Source organism: Muntiacus reevesi, chromosome X (assembly GCF_963930625.1).
Source record: "Muntiacus reevesi chromosome X, mMunRee1.1, whole genome shotgun sequence".
Classification (NCBI taxonomy): domain Eukaryota; kingdom Metazoa; phylum Chordata; class Mammalia; order Artiodactyla; family Cervidae; genus Muntiacus; species Muntiacus reevesi.
The window spans coordinates 51,754,794-51,770,166 of NC_089271.1; the positions used below are offsets into that span (position 1 = coordinate 51,754,794).

The following is a 15,373-nucleotide window of genomic DNA, read 5'->3' on the forward strand; positions in this document are numbered from 1 at the left end:
GTAAGGTGATATATATAGCAGATTTATATACATATAAGCATATACATTTATATAAGATGATATATATAGTACATATACTATACAAAATGCAAAAATATATTCTATATTTCCATATAATGGCATACATATATTGTATTGTTTAGTGAAAGTGAAGTCGCTCAGTCCTGCCCAACTCTTTGCGACCCCGTGGACTGTAGCCTACCAGGCTCCTCCGTCCATGGGATTCTCCAGGTAGGAATACTGGAGTGGGTTGCCATTTCCTTCTCCAGGGGATCTTCCCGACCCAGGGATCGAACCCAGGTCTCCCGCATTGCAGGCAGACGCTTTAACCTCTGAGCCACCAGGAAAGCCCATTGTATTGTTTACTAATATATAATTTATATACCAGTAAAAATTAGACATCACTATATATTTCTATGTCACCATATACATAGTAAATGGCATGTATTTACATATCTAATAATATATGCATGTATACATATCCTCCTTTTCCTCATCTGTAAACGGGGGAAACATAGCTATTATTAAACATGAAATTGTATAAACTTACAACTAAATTAAATTCTGAAAGGTGATACTCAAAATTCATCACTTATTATTTTACTACATTTCATTATTTCTATGCTCCTGAGATCATTTATCCCTATTTTATTTGTACAATAGAGATAATACACATGGTGCACTACTGCATCTCTTCTAGACTCCGTGTTCCGTGACTACACCTTCGTAAGCTGAAATCTGACAAGATAATAGTATGTAAACCATGGAAACTGGCAAATGTTAGAAATCAGGGCTTCCTTTCCCTCTCCATCTAAATAAATGCTTGTTAACCATTTACCAGCACATCACTGAGAGCACTCAGAAGAGTGCCTGGCACATGGTAAATGCTATAATGTATCCATTACTATATTTGCTTGTGCACTGAATCCAGACGGAGTCTTTTTTCTAGGTCCGAGTTAAAAGTGTTTGAAGAACACAGAATCACAAAGAATTAGTGTGCTCAACTGCACCTATTTAATCTTCCCAGTAACTCTAGGTGGAGTCTGTACTATTTATTATCCCCTTTCTACAGATAGAGAAACCGAAGTTCTGAGAAGGTAACAATCAGAATGAGCTATCATTTGGCGGAAGTGAGATTTGAAATCGCAGACCAGTAGCTTTCGCGCCCCCGCGCACTTAACTAACGAACTCTCCTTCCTCAAGTTCACCACCCCAAAGGTAACTGCACTTTGCGAAAACTAAGTAGGTGCCGGCGTACGCGTAGTGTCTTGGGAAATGTAGTTCACAGGCTCAAGACATACAGCTGTCCAAGAAGGGAGGGGCGGAGAAAAAAGGCGATTTTTCGCCTTATAACAAAAGAGCACAGTCAGTTCTCATACCTCGCGACATTTCGGCCTCGCAGTGCGAGACTTCGGTGGCTTTACTCGGCCCGTTGCATGCTGGGAACGGCAATTCGCCAGACCGGCTACGTAGGCAGGAGTTGCCGGAACTCACGTGGTAAGTTCAGGTCCGGTCCCGGCTTCGCGCGAGCCACCGCGTTTCACGATGACAGGCGTGGCACAGTCTGGTGGCCGTTAGGCATGTGCTGTTAGGCATGCGCGACAGACTTTTGGAGCAACTAAGAACCCAAACTGAAAACCTACGACTTCTCACCGGTTTGCGCTCTCGCCGAGGCTTGTGCTGCTCACGGACCTTCGTTCCTTTTCTCCCCACTCCGAAAGTTGGAGGTAGGCCCTGGGGCGCGGAGGACTTGGTCCCGACTGAGACAGTTAAGGCATGCCTGCACTGTCCCGCGAGTGAGGGAAGGAGGGAAGTTCGCCCTTGGTGCTGCAACTGTGTAGTTTGGGCAGCTGGCATTGGGTAGGCTCCAGACCCAAGGTTTGTTTGGAGAATAGGACCGCTCCTGCGGGATGGGCTAGGGGTGGGGGACGGGGCCGCAGGGGTCCAGATACCGGCGGAGCTGCCTTGAAGGGGGCCTTGTGGTCCCAGTGGGGACTTGGGCTTTGAGGTAATGATGAGGAGGGACCGGCGGTGTAGCCAGAGGGTAGGTGTGGAGGTTTGGTGGGCTGCGTGGGTGTAATAGAGGTCTGGTGGGAGTGTTATTGGGGAATCAGTGGGGGCTAATAGGTGTATTTTAGTCGATGTGTTCATGGGGGCTGGTGGGGATGTGTTCGTTAATTAATGAGGGGATGGTAGAATGGGCAACTGGAAGATAATGGGAGGCAGGTAGCAGTGTGATCCCTGGGGGACAGATGGAGTTATGACATTCAAGGGGTTAATAAAGAGTGATGGAGCATAGTGATTCAAAGGATAATGGTGAGGCTCTGGAGGGAATAATAGAGGTGAGGGTCATGATCAAGGAACTAATGGAATAGTGATCAAAGAAGAGAGAATGGGAAGCTCACGGGATATTGTGATCAAAGGATTTTAGTTGTGATGATGGCATGATCATTGAAGAAGTAATGAGAACAGAGTGAGCAAAGAGAGGGTAATAGTAAGCTGTTGGGTGTGATCTTAAAGTGATTTGATTACTGGGCGAGGAGACAGGTGGGCAGTGAGGGGAGACTGGAGAACTGATGTATGATTATCTGGGATTAAGGTGAGTGTGGTAAGAAGAGTTAGGAGGGTCTAGCGATCTGTGAAGGAGCCATTGGAGGGCTGAGCTAATGGGGGCTGATAAATCATAGTAACTGAGAGTTTAATGGGGAACTAATAGACCATTATCCTCCAGGTATTAATGGGGGATGATAAAAGAATTATCGGGCTTCCCAAGTGGCTCAGGAGTAAAGAATCTGCCTGCATTGCAGATGTGGGTTCAATCCCTGGGTCAGGAAGATCCCCTGGAGAAGGGATTGGTTACCCACTCCAGTATTCTTGCCTGGAAAATCCCATGGACAGAGGAGCCTGGCAGGCTACAGTCCATGGGGATCACAAAAGAGTCAGACACGACTTAACAACTAAACAACAACAAAAGGAATAATTGGGGGCCTAATCATTTCAGGGGAGAGAGATTAAGGAGGTGGGGAATGCAGTGAGGTAGTGTGAGGGTAATGGAGTGAAAGCAGGGGATTAATGGGGCCTAGTAGGGCTTGGACATGAGTTTGAGTAAACTCCAGGAGTTGGTGATGGACAGGGAGGCCTGGCGTGCTGCGATTCATGGGGTCGCAAAGAGTCGGACATGACTGAGCAACTGAACTGAACTGAGTAGGGCTTTATGACTAGGGGTAGCGAGGAGAGCTGGGGGTGGTGGTGAGATGTTATTGGGGATAAGGTGGGCAGAGAAGGGTTGATGGTGAGACTTGCAGGGTTTAATATGTGGAGTGTAAATGACAGCAGTGGGAGGTGGACAGGGTCAGTAACATCATCTATGTGATAAGTGTTGGGTTTGTGGGACTTTGGGGGGATCTGTTGGTTTAGTGATGGAATCTGTAGGGTGAGCAGTGGAGGCTGAGACCTCAGTGATGGGATCCTTCAGGCTCGGTGAGCTCAGTGGGTTAGTGACTGGGCTCCAACCTCGCCACCTGTTGAGAGAGCTGTCACATTGATCAGATGAGCCTGGTTTAGTTCATGTGGTTCTCACAGCCCTGCAGAGATAGGTAATGGCCCACTCACCCACTTACTGATATGAGACAGCATCAGCTTACTGTTGGCAGGTCCCTGGGCAAACAGTGTGGGAGATGGGACGGACATCAAAGGACAAGCGAGATGTCTACTACCGCCTAGCCAAGGAGAATGGCTGGCGTGCCCGCAGTGCCTTCAAGCTGCTACAACTTGACGAGGAATTCCAACTCTTCCAAGGTCTCCATTTGGCGGGCAATTCACTGGGGGATGGGGTGGGCGAAGGGAATAGACAAGTGGGCTAGGTCTACAGAGCTCCGTGTGGTAGGTGGGCTGACTTGGAGGGTCCATGGGGCAGTCAGGAAGATGGCAGGTACTCAAAAGGAGCTGGGTATCTGGGCAGCAGGTAGATACGGGTGCTTGGGTGCTTCCTGGGGGAAAGGGGTAAACTTTGCAGGGTCCCAGGTTGGAGAGGTGGGTGCAGCTGACCAGTGCACCTTCCTGTGTGCGCTCAGGTGTGACGCGGGCAGTTGACCTGTGTGCGGCCCCAGGCAGCTGGAGCCAGGTGCTGAGCCAGAAGATTGGGTGAGTGTGGAGTCCCAGATGGGAGGCTGGGAGGGAAGACTAGGTGGAGGGTGGACCCGGAGTAAAAACTGGGCTGACATGGACTGTGTTGTCCACAGGGGCCAAGGGTCTGGCCACGTGGTGGCTGTGGACCTTCAGGCTATGGCTCCACTACCAGGTGTGTTACAGATCCAGGGGGATATCACCCAGGTGAGAGCATGGCTGGGGTGTTGGGGTGTATCCTGTACAAAGGCCCCCCAAATCTGGGGTTTGCAGCAAGTGGAAGAAAGAAAAAGACAAAGAGACCAAGAAAGACAGACAGAGGTATAGTAACTGAGAGAAACCAAGAGAGGATAACAGCAGAGGAACAGAGCCAACGAGTTGTCATCACAGAGAGACAGTAAAAAAATATTCCCAGAGATGGAGCCCAGTCTCAGGCAAAGCCTGAGAATTTGGCTGACCTAATGCTGCGGGCCAGGGCCAATGACAGGTGGGCTTAGAGGGCTGTGGTGGGGGTGCTGTGGGGCCACTCATCATCCCTCTCTTCCATAGCTGTCCACTGCCAAGGAGATCATCCAGCACTTTGAAGGCTGCCCCGCGGACCTAGTGGTGTGTGACGGGGCTCCTGATGGTAAACAGCAGGGATTGGGAGGCCAGGCAGGGGGTCCTTTGCATGTTCCTCTCTGTATGGCCCACCTCTATTGGCTTCTTTTATTGCTTCTTCCCTGCACTGTCAGCTGTTCCCACATCTGGCAACTTCTCCCTACCTCTGTTTCCTGTTCTCTGCCTCTGTCTTCTACTGTTTGGGTTTTGTCCATCCTTTTGTCATCTCTCTGCAACTGTTCCATTACTATTCACTTCTTTTTTTTTTTTTTTTTAAGTCAGCCATCTATCCATCCATTCAGCACATTTACTTAGCATCTGTCTTGTGTCAGTCCCTGTTGTACATGTTGGGAGGATAACGTGAATAAACTTCTACTAATCTCTGACCTCGTAGATCTGGTGTTCTAGTGGGAGCAGACAGAAAAGAAACAAATGATTGAACTATATAGCATGTCAAAAGGTGATAGGCACCATGGGGAAATAATGAAAATGAGAGGGAGGGAGGAAATACCTGAAGGAATTTTAAGTAAAGTGGAGAAGGCCTCACTGCCTTTAGCATAAAGACCTAAAGCAGGCAAGGGAGTGGGCTAGGGCACATCTGGAGAAAGAGCAATCCAGGTAAAGTGATTGGCACATACAAAGGACTTGAGATAGGCGGGTGAAGAGTGAGATCACTGTGGCTGGATCAGAGTAATCAAGTGTGAGAGTGGTAGGAGGTAAGGTCAGTGAGGTGGTGGGGATCAGATCCTCAGGTGGATCTTTCTGGGCCACAGTGGTGACTGGATCCTTCGCTAAGACAAGAGCATGGAGAAAGCCATGGGATGGTTGTGAGCAGAGGAAGGCCATGCCTGACGTGTGTCATGACAGGATCCCTCTGGCTGCTGTGAGCAGTGTGAGGGCTGAGACCTGGGGAGGGGAGGCCACTGTAGTCATCCAGGTGAGTGGTGATGGTGGTGGAGATGAGTAGAGGAGATCTTTTGAAAGTAGAGTTGAGAAAGTTTGCCAATGGCTTAAATGTGGGTGTGAGAAGAGAGTGGAGGGGATGTGTGTGTATCAAAGGTAACTACCTTGAAGGTTTTGGCTTGAACAACTGGAAGGATCAGATGAGATGGGGAAAATGATGGGAGGAGCAAGTTCCAGCAAGAAAGTCACGAGTTTTGTTTTTGGATGTGTTGCATCTGAGATGTTCGTTCTGATCTGGATCTGGACTGGAGATAGAAGAAACAATACTCATGCCTAAGATTGTTTTGAGATTGAAAAGGAGTGCCTTAGGCTTAGGAGATCAGAATATGCATCCAGTTGGCAGATGTAGTCATTTGCATGCAGAACCTTAGCAGTAAGAGAGCTTGGTAAATATTTTGAGCACTCTAACCTCTCTGGGACAGGAAGATAGCTAGACTGTATGGCCCCCTAATGCTGTTCCTCTTGCCACAGTAACCGGCCTCCACGATGTTGATGAGTATATGCAGGCCCAGCTCCTCCTAGCTGTGAGTAACCCTGGTTGTCCCTACCTCAGTTTGGCCCCCTCCTGGCTGTCTCTACCTCAGCCTTAGCCATCTGTCCTGCCCATAGGCTCTGAACATTGCTACACATGTCTTGAAGCCAGGGGGCTGCTTTGTAGCTAAGGTAAGTCTCAGGGAACCTGGTAGGGGGTAGAGAGGAGTCCCCAAAGGTCATCCTCATGCCTCCATCTCTGCCTCCCCACCCTGCAGATCTTCCGAGGCCGGGATGTAACGCTGATCTATAGCCAGCTGCGTGTCTTCTTCTCCAGCGTGCTCTGTGCCAAGCCCAGAAGCAGCCGGAACTCCAGCATTGGTCAGTGGGGTGGAGGGGCCGGGCAGGGGTTTCGAATCTCAGGGACCCATCCCACATGGAGTGAAGGCAGCAGTTGCCCCTCACTCCACCTTCTCCCCATAGAGGCCTTTGCTGTCTGTAAGGGTTACGACCCCCCTGAGGGCTTCCTGCCGGACCTGACCAAACCCCTGCTGGACCACTCTTATGGTGAGAGCCCTGGGCCCCATCCCTGGGGAGAGTCTGTCTACCAGTGAAATTTTATGTCCCAGGAGGGCCCTTAGTCCCATGCCCTGGTAAAACCCTGCCCCTCAAGGGAATGCTGTCCCAAAAGGATCCTCAGCCCCACCCTCTGGAAATTCCACTCCATAGGGATATTTTGGTCTAGGAGAATCTTCGACTTAGTTCCCTAGTGATGACTCTTAGACCTGGTGAAAGTTCTGAGTCCTACCCCAAGGGACACTCCACCTGTCTAAGGAGTTTCTAGCCTAGGAACACTCAGTCACACCCCCAGGTAGAAACCCCACCTCTGTGTGGGAATTTTGTCTTGTGAGGGCCTTCAGCCTGGCCCCTAGAGGGAAAAAGCACAAGGCTGCTCTTGTGTCAAGCATGCCTGAGTGAGAGAAAGTCCAGGCAGCATAAGGCAGGTGGCCATACGTGCAGTGGGAGAAAAGCAGATGGGGGAGGGCTGTTTTAGAATGGGTGATCATGGAGGGCCTCCCTGAGGAGGTGGTCTGAACCAAATGAAGGATTTCTGGTGCAGGAGTGTAGAGAGTAGCTGGTGGACTTGTGAGGGAGGCCTCCGTACCCATCTTGGGTGCAGCCTGAGTCACAGCTGACCCCAGACACCCTGGCCCTGTCTTGTCTCATCTCTCGCTGCTTATCAGATCCAGATTTCAACCAGTTGGATGGCCCCACCCGCATCATTGTGCCATTTGTGACCTGTGGGGACCTGAGCGCCTATGATTCAGACCGCAGTTACCCACTGGACGTAAGTGCCCTGCCAACGGTGGGCTGGGTGGGAGGTGCTATCCTCTGTTCCCAGGTCCTCACCATCCCTCCCAACGTGTGTCCCTGCAGCTAGAGGACGGCTCAGAATACAAGTACACTCCACCCACGCAGCCCCCCATCTCACCACCCTACCAGGAGGCCTGCGCATTGAAGAAGAAGGGGCAGCTGGCCAAGGAGATCTGCCCCCAGGACTGCCCCATGAGCACAGTGGACATGTTGCCCCAGTGCCTGGCCACCCCACAGCGCTACACCCTGCAGACGTCTGAGGTCTGAAAACATGGACCCAGAGCCCTCAGTTCCCACAGTGACCCCCTCCTTATGTGCTCCTTTCTGCCCCAAATCATGTGGTATCTGGGACAAACTTCTGTTTCCTACCTCCCAATAGCTATAAAAATCAATGGGTAGACCAAGTATAGTGAGCAGAAAAGCTTAACCAAATATCTGAGTCTCTCTTCTTTTTCTTGGGTAGGTGGAAGACAGTGGAGTGAATTGCTCGTCTTAACACGTTAAGGTAAATTTGCCTTTTTAATCTAAGAATTTGAGTAAACAGCACCTTTAAGAAAAACTGAGTAAAATTCTACTTTTTTTTTTTTTTTACATCAACTGGTAAGATTTCAGTCAGCAGACCTTTACTAAAACTCCTGATGTTATGTGCCAGGAACTGCCTTAATGATTTTACACATTGAGGTACTCAGTAAACATTTATTGGACACATGCTATGTGCTGGGCATTGTTTTAGATTTGAAGATGGAGCAGGGAACAAAACAGACAGATTCCCTGACCCTCAGAGCTTCTAGTTTAGGAAAGAGGTAATAATTCACAATCTGAATGCAGGAGTTTCCACCCACACATACATGTACTATTTATCTTGTTCTCTCTATGTCCACCCATATGTATATAATATGTAAAAGTAACCTGGGATATGAAAAAATTTTAAAGCAATGTAAAGAGATAAGGGCTTCACAGATGGTGCTAGAGGTAAAGAACCCACTTGCCAATACAGAAGACATAAGAGACACAGGTTTGATCCTTGGGTCAGGAAGATCCCCTGGAGAAGGGCGTGGCAACCCACTCCAGTATTCTTGCCTGGAGAATCCCATGGACAGAGGAGCCCAGTGGGCTGCAGTCCATAGGATCATAACAAATCAGACACAACTGAAGAGACTAAGCACGTAGCACACAAGAGATCAAGAATTCTAGGATCTGGCAGTTTGCAGTTTTTAAGAAGGTTATCGTGGAAGGTCTCACTGAGGTGATGTTTGAGCAGAAACCTGAAGGAGATGAGGGAGGGAATCCATGTATTAATCTAGGGTAAGAACATTCTAGGGAGAGGAAATAGCCAGTGCAAAGGCCCTGAGGTGGAATGGTGGGGGATCAGTGAGGAGCCAGTTTGCCTGGGACAGTCTGGGCTAAACCTATCAGTGCTAGAGGGCTTCTCATCCTCAGGACACCACGTTAGAGGACATCCCCGTCTGACAATGGCTTTACAGTTTATTCAGACCAAGTCTACCATTAAAATAAGAAGTAAAAAAGACACCTTAAAAAATGAAATGGCAGATCACAGTGGGAAAAGATATTTATAATCCATACATGTATAGTATCCATGATATTTAAAAAGCTGCTATAAATCAATAAGGAAAAGAAAATATGAGAATGCCCAGTAAGTACATGAAAAGCTGCTCTTCAGAGAAATACAAGCTAAAACTAAAGAGATTAACAATACTAAATATCTGAAAGGATGTGCAGCATTGGAACCCTTGTACAGACCAAGGGCAGCATATAATGTTGTAACTGCTAGATAATTGTTAGGAATTATCCACTAAAACTGCATGTGTGTTTAGTTACACTAAGAAAAGAGTACTTGAATGTTCCTAACCAGCCTATTTGTAGTACCCCCAGACTAAATACAGCCCAGACACCCATTAGCTATAGGATGGATTGTTAAATCCTGGTTTATTCACAGTGGAGAACTACATATCAAAAAGAATGAACATTATATGTTTTATGCATTTTCTGTGTGTTATGGTTCACAATTAAAGTAGAGGCAAAAACTGCACAAAAATGTAGCTGAGAAGACAATGATTATAGTAGAAGACAGTGGGAAACATATTTTAGTTTAAAACTTCTTTTACTTTGACCTTTTAGTTAGCTGGCAATCTGATAAGGACTCGGAAGCTGTTTGCTGTCAGAAAAACCAGAACTTGAGTTGATGAACTTGTTTTCAAATACCTCGTCAACCCATCCTAAACATACAGGCTCTGAGTAGGAACCTCCAGCAACCACCACGAACACAACAAGGAAAGAAACATCCCGCCGTGTCCGTCTGCACTGTAGGGGGTATTCTTGAGTAGGGTCTTGCCTTTCTCTAAATCTTTCCAGCCGTGTGTCCTGAATATGTCCAGAACTCACCCTGAAAGCAGGACTAACTGAAATTTTAGCTTTACTCCAGAATCTGAATGCTGGCAGCAAATCAGTATTGTAAAATTACTTTTACAATAGTAAAAGCAGTGCCTGCAATTTTCTCATCAATATATATCACAGTTACTTGTTTATGTTATGTTGCAGTTGTCATGGGCATCTTAAAATACTGGTCACTACTTTGAATAAGATCTTTTTTAATTTATTTTTTTAATTGAAGGATAATTGCTTTACAGAATTTTGTGGTTTTCTGTCACAAATCAACAAGAATCAGCCGTAGGAACACCCACATCCCCTCCCTCCCAACTCCCTTTTCATCCCACCCTTCTAGATTTTCACAGAGCCCCTGTTTGAGTTCTCTGAGTCATATAGCAATTTCCCATTGGCTATCGATTTTACATATGGTATTGTAACTTTCCATACATCTCACCCTCTCTCTCCTCTCCTCCCCAACCACGTCCTTAGGCCTGTTCTCTATGTCTGTTCCTCCACTGCTGCCCTGAAAATTAATTCATCAGTACCATCATTCTAAATTCCATATATATGCATCAGTACACAATATTTATATTTCTCTTTCTGATTTACTTCACTGTGTGTAATAGGCTCTAGGTTTGTCCACCTCATTAGAACTGACTCAAATGTGTTCCTTTTTATGGCTGAATAGTATTCCATTGTATATATGTACCACAACTTCTTTATCCATTTGTCTGTCAGTGGACATCTAGGTTGCTTCCATGTTGTAGCTATTATAAATAGTGCTGCAATGAACATCGGGGGTACTTTTTCAGTTTTGGTTTCCTCAGGGTACATACTTACGAGTAGGATTGCTGGGTCATATGGTGGATTTATTCCTAGCTTTTTGTGGAATCTCAATACCATCTTCCATAGTGGCTATATCAGTTTATGTTCCCACAAGCAATGCAAGAGGGTTCCCTTTTCTCCAGCATTTATTGTTTGTAGACTTTTTGATCATGGCCATTCTGACTTGTGTGAGGTGGTATCTCGTTATAGTTTTGATTTGCATTTCTCTAATAATGAATGATGTTGAGCATCTTTTCATGTGTTTGTTATCTGTATGTCTTCTTTGGGAAAATGTCTGTGTAGGTCTTTTTCCCACTTTTTGATTGGGCTGTTTGTTTTTCTGGTTTTGAGTTGTATGAGCTGCTTGTATATTTTGGAAATTAATTATTTGTCAGGTGTATCATTTGCTGTTGTTTTCTCCCATTCTAAGGGTTGTCTTTTAACCTTGTTTGTAGTGAATAAGATCTTATAATTTGAGGTACTAATTAGAAAAGTTCATTTATTGTAGCACCCCAATGTTATTTCATTTTAACATGATACTTTTTCTTTTATTGGAACTGTAATTGACATATTGATATAATATGTATAATTCAAAAGTATATAACATAATGACTTAATATACTTATATATTGCAAAATGACTACCACAAGTTTAGTTAACATCTATCACATCACATAGTTAGAGTTTTTTCCTTGTGATATGAGCTTTTAAGATTTGCTCTTGGACTTCCCTGGAGGTCCAGTGATTAAGAGTCTGCCTGCCAATGCAGGGGACATGGGTTTGATCCCTGGTCCAGGAAGATTCTACATGCAGCGGAGCATCTAAGCCCGTGCACAACTGCTGAAGCCTGTGCTCCGTAACTACAGAGTAGCCCCCACTCGCCACAACTAGAGGAAGCCCATATGCAGGAACAAAGACCCAGCACAGCCAAATGTAAATTAATTTTAAAAAGATTTGCTCTCTAAGAAACTTTCAAATATACAAAACAGTATTGAGAATTATAGTCACTATGCACTATTACATCCCAGAACTTATGACTGGAAGCTCTACCTTTTCACCACCTTCCCCCATTTTTAGATTCCAAATGCAGCATTTGTGTTTTCTGACTTCATTTAGCATAATGCCCTTGAGGTCTTATCCATGTAGTCACAAATGAATTTCCCTCATAGCTCAGTTGGTAAAGAATCTGCCTGCAATGCAGGAGACCTGGGTTTGATTCCTGGGTTGGGAAGATCCCCTGGAAAAGGAAATGGTAATCCACTCCAGTATTCTTGCCTGGAAAATCCCATGTACAGAGGAGCCTGGCGGACTACAGTCCATGGGGTCGCAAGAGTCAGACACGACTTAGCGACTAAACCACCACTACGAGCTTTTTTTTTATGGCTGAATAATACTCTGTCATATGCATATGCCAAATCTTTGTCCATTTGTATATTGACAAGACACCTAGGTTGCTTCCATATTTTTGCTGTTGTGAATAATACTGCAGGGACATGGGGTTACAGATATCTCTTTGAGTAGTGACTTCATCTCCTTTGGATACAGACCCAAAAGTATATATTTGGGATCCAGGGATTGCTGGATTATATGGTAAGTTTTATTTAAATTTTTGAGGAACCACCATACTGTTTCACTTGGTGTCCATAATAATCCTGTGTATTTGAGAGAGTGTGTGTGTGTATATGCACACATATGCTTTTAAAAACATTCTATGAAGGAGTTCACAGACTTGGTCAGATCAGATGCCATAGGATTACCTAGAACAAAGTGGTTTTTTTTTGGGGGGGGGGCTGTGTCACATGGTTTATGGGGATCTCAGCTCCTCAATCAGGGATTGAACCTGCACCATAGCAGTGAAAGCCCAGAATCCTAACCACTAGGCCACTAGGGAACTCCCCAGAACAAATTTTCCTTTTTTATGTTAAGAACCCCTTTCTTAAAGGAATGTCATAAAGTTTGTCATGAGTGCAGTCCTGAATTTACATTTTAGCAAACAGGAGCTGATAGCTACGTCGGCAGGTCTGGTTTCTGCAGCTCACTCACATATCTTTAGAAAATCACCATTCTCTGTCCACACCCCCATCCACTGAGCTCAGGACTACTGACATCCCAGTCTGTAACCCCAGGTGTTTGTACATGACTTTGTGAACCTGGGAGTGTCCATACCACTTCTAACCCCAGGGAGCCCACACCACAGTTTGTTAATGCAGGAGTCTTCTCATTCACATCAGTATGACCACAGGAATGTCCACACCCAAGTCTGTGTGACTTCAGGGATGTAAAACAGAAGTATCCACACAAAAGGTGGTGTGACATAAGAGTATCCACCCCATCACCATGTATATTCAGGCAGCATCCACATACAAATCAGCAAGGGCCGGGGAGTATGGACAGTCCCATTTGTATAATCCCAGGAGTGTCCATGTCTCCATTTCAAGGAGCAGAAACACAACAGCCTTTGGGAACCTGTGAACATACTCACCTCAGGCTATGTCCCTAGTTATGTCCATCCCATCTATATTACGTCAGAAGTATACACCAAAAGTCTCTCTGATGGGAGCAGTGTCTAATCCCCAGTCTGTGCAAGCCAGCAGTGTCCACACCCCCAAGTGTACAGCCTAGAAGGGGCCCATCTGGCCTAGGCCTGGTCTCTGACCTCTCCAGAGTACCCACTCTCCACCTGTCTGGCCCTAGTCTTGTGACTTCAGGAGTGTCCACACCCCTCTGTGTGACCCCAGAATTTTCCACACTAAAGTCAGTTTGTCCACAGAGGTACACACACCCCAGACTGTGTGTCCCCAGTGGAGTACTTAACATTAGTCTGAGTGACTCCTAGAGTGTTTCCACCCCAGTCTGTGATGACAGAAATGTTTATTCTCCAGTCTTTGTGATCCCAGGCTTTCCACAACACAACCTGTGTTACCACCAAAGTGTGCACATTCTGGTCAGTTTGATCTCAGGTTTGTCAACTGCCTAGACTGTGTAACAACAATGGGTGCCCAATCCCCTGTTACTGTAACCCCAGGGGTTACCACACCTCGGTCATTGTCATCCCCAAAAGTGTCTACAGTGTAGTCCATGTCACCACAGGAGGGTATACACTTCAGTCACCTGGAGTATTCAAAACATAGTCTGTGACCCCAGAAGTGTGCATATCCTAAAGCTTCTGACCACAGAATTGTGGAAACTCTATAGTGTTTTACAACAGGGGTGTCCACTGCCAAGTATGTCAGTCAGTAGCAGTGCCCATGTTTCAATCTGGTGACTTCACCAATGGCTATATTTCTGCCTTTCTCACCCCCTGTGTGTGATGCCAGGAGTGTCCAGACCCCAATAAAATGGAGGAGGACCATATGTCCCTTGCCACTGCCCCCCCCCCGCCCCAATCACCAAGTCCTCTGCCTGCCTTTTGCCTGTGGAAAACTACAGTCAAAACATTTAATCAGAGAAGTGAGAAATACTGAAACAAAGGAAAACAGTCAGAGGAGACTAAAGAATAATAATATAGTCATTAAGCATAGTCAAGGACCTTTAGTTCTTTCTCAAGGGCTATAGATAATATTCGCCATATCCTGTGAGCTGTCTTATAGATACCAAAACCCCAGATGGAGAAGTTAACTACGTGAGGACCAGACTGACTGTACCCAGAACATGAGCTGCCACAAATCTGAGAATTGACTGCAAAGAAATGGGAACAATTTCACCCTGAAACTATAGATTAACTGTACCTGAAACAACCAAGGTGATGCTAGTCAGGACACTGATGACCAATTGATGACTGTACTGTTTCTACTTGTAACTGCCTCCCACTCTGTCTATAAAAGCTCTCCCTTTTATCTTCCATCCCCTGCTTGTCAGAGGGTGGAAGTCTGCCTTTGGACAGATGTCTGCTACCCTCCCCCCCCCCCACCTCATTTGCTGGCATCTGAAATAAAACATACTTTCCACCAACCTGTCCTGTTCACTGACTGTTGAGCGGCGAGCAGCCAGATCCCCCCACACACACTCTCAGTAACACCAACGTGTGTCCTGAGTGAAGCACACTCCTAGTCTGCATTACAGCAGTGTTCACACCCCAGGTCTGTCACTTGACTTTTCACCTGCCAGTAAGTATCCCCTTGCTGGTGTTCAGTCAGTTGTGTCCGACTCTGCAACCCCATGGACTGCAGCATGCCAAGCCTTCCTGTCCTTCACTGTGTCCCGGAGTTTGCTCAAATTCATATCCATCGAGTCAGTGATGCTATCTATAACCATCTCATCCTCTGTTGTCCCCTTCTCCTGCCTTCAATCTTTCCCAGCATCAGGGTCTTTTCCAAGGAGTCAGCTCTTCCCATCAGGTGGCCAAAATATTGGCACTTCAGCTTCAGTATCAGTCCTTCCAATGAATGTTCAGGACTGATTTCCTTTAGGATTGACTGGTTTGATCTTGCTATCCAAGGGACTCCCAGGAATCTTCTCCAGCACCAGAGCTCGAAGGCATCAATTCTTCAGCACTAAGCCTATGGTCCAACTCTCACATCCATACATGACTACTTCAAAAACCATAGCTCTGACTAGAAGGACCTTTGTCAGCAAAGTGATATCTCTGCTTTTTAATACACTGTCTAGGTTTGTCATAGCTTTTCTT

At 46.2% G+C, this 15,373-nt stretch overlaps 1 protein-coding gene across 5 annotated transcripts; it reads left to right on the forward strand.

The window, feature by feature from the left end:
• Window positions 1–1,467: 1,467 nt before the first annotated feature.
• Window positions 1,468–14,687, forward strand: FTSJ1 (FtsJ RNA 2'-O-methyltransferase 1). Of its 5 annotated transcripts, none has more exons than XM_065915954.1 (13): window positions 1,468–1,727; window positions 3,640–3,798; window positions 4,074–4,143; window positions 4,242–4,332; window positions 4,675–4,753; window positions 6,160–6,212; window positions 6,298–6,351; window positions 6,438–6,540; window positions 6,643–6,726; window positions 7,404–7,507; window positions 7,597–7,794; window positions 7,997–8,038; window positions 14,326–14,687. In XM_065915954.1, the coding sequence occupies exons 1-12, from the start codon at window positions 1,595–1,597 to the stop codon at window positions 8,027–8,029; spliced, it is 1,161 nt and encodes a 386-aa protein (XP_065772026.1). In that variant the 5' UTR covers window positions 1,468–1,594; the 3' UTR covers window positions 8,030–8,038; window positions 14,326–14,687. The 5 variants fall into 5 exon arrangements, with proteins under 5 accessions (XP_065772026.1, XP_065772027.1, XP_065772025.1 ...); XM_065915955.1 differs by having other exon boundaries at window positions 14,337–14,687; XM_065915953.1 differs by lacking the exon at window positions 14,326–14,687 and adding an exon at window positions 9,673–14,261 and having other exon boundaries at window positions 1,469–1,727.
• Window positions 14,688–15,373: the final 686 nt, after the last annotated feature.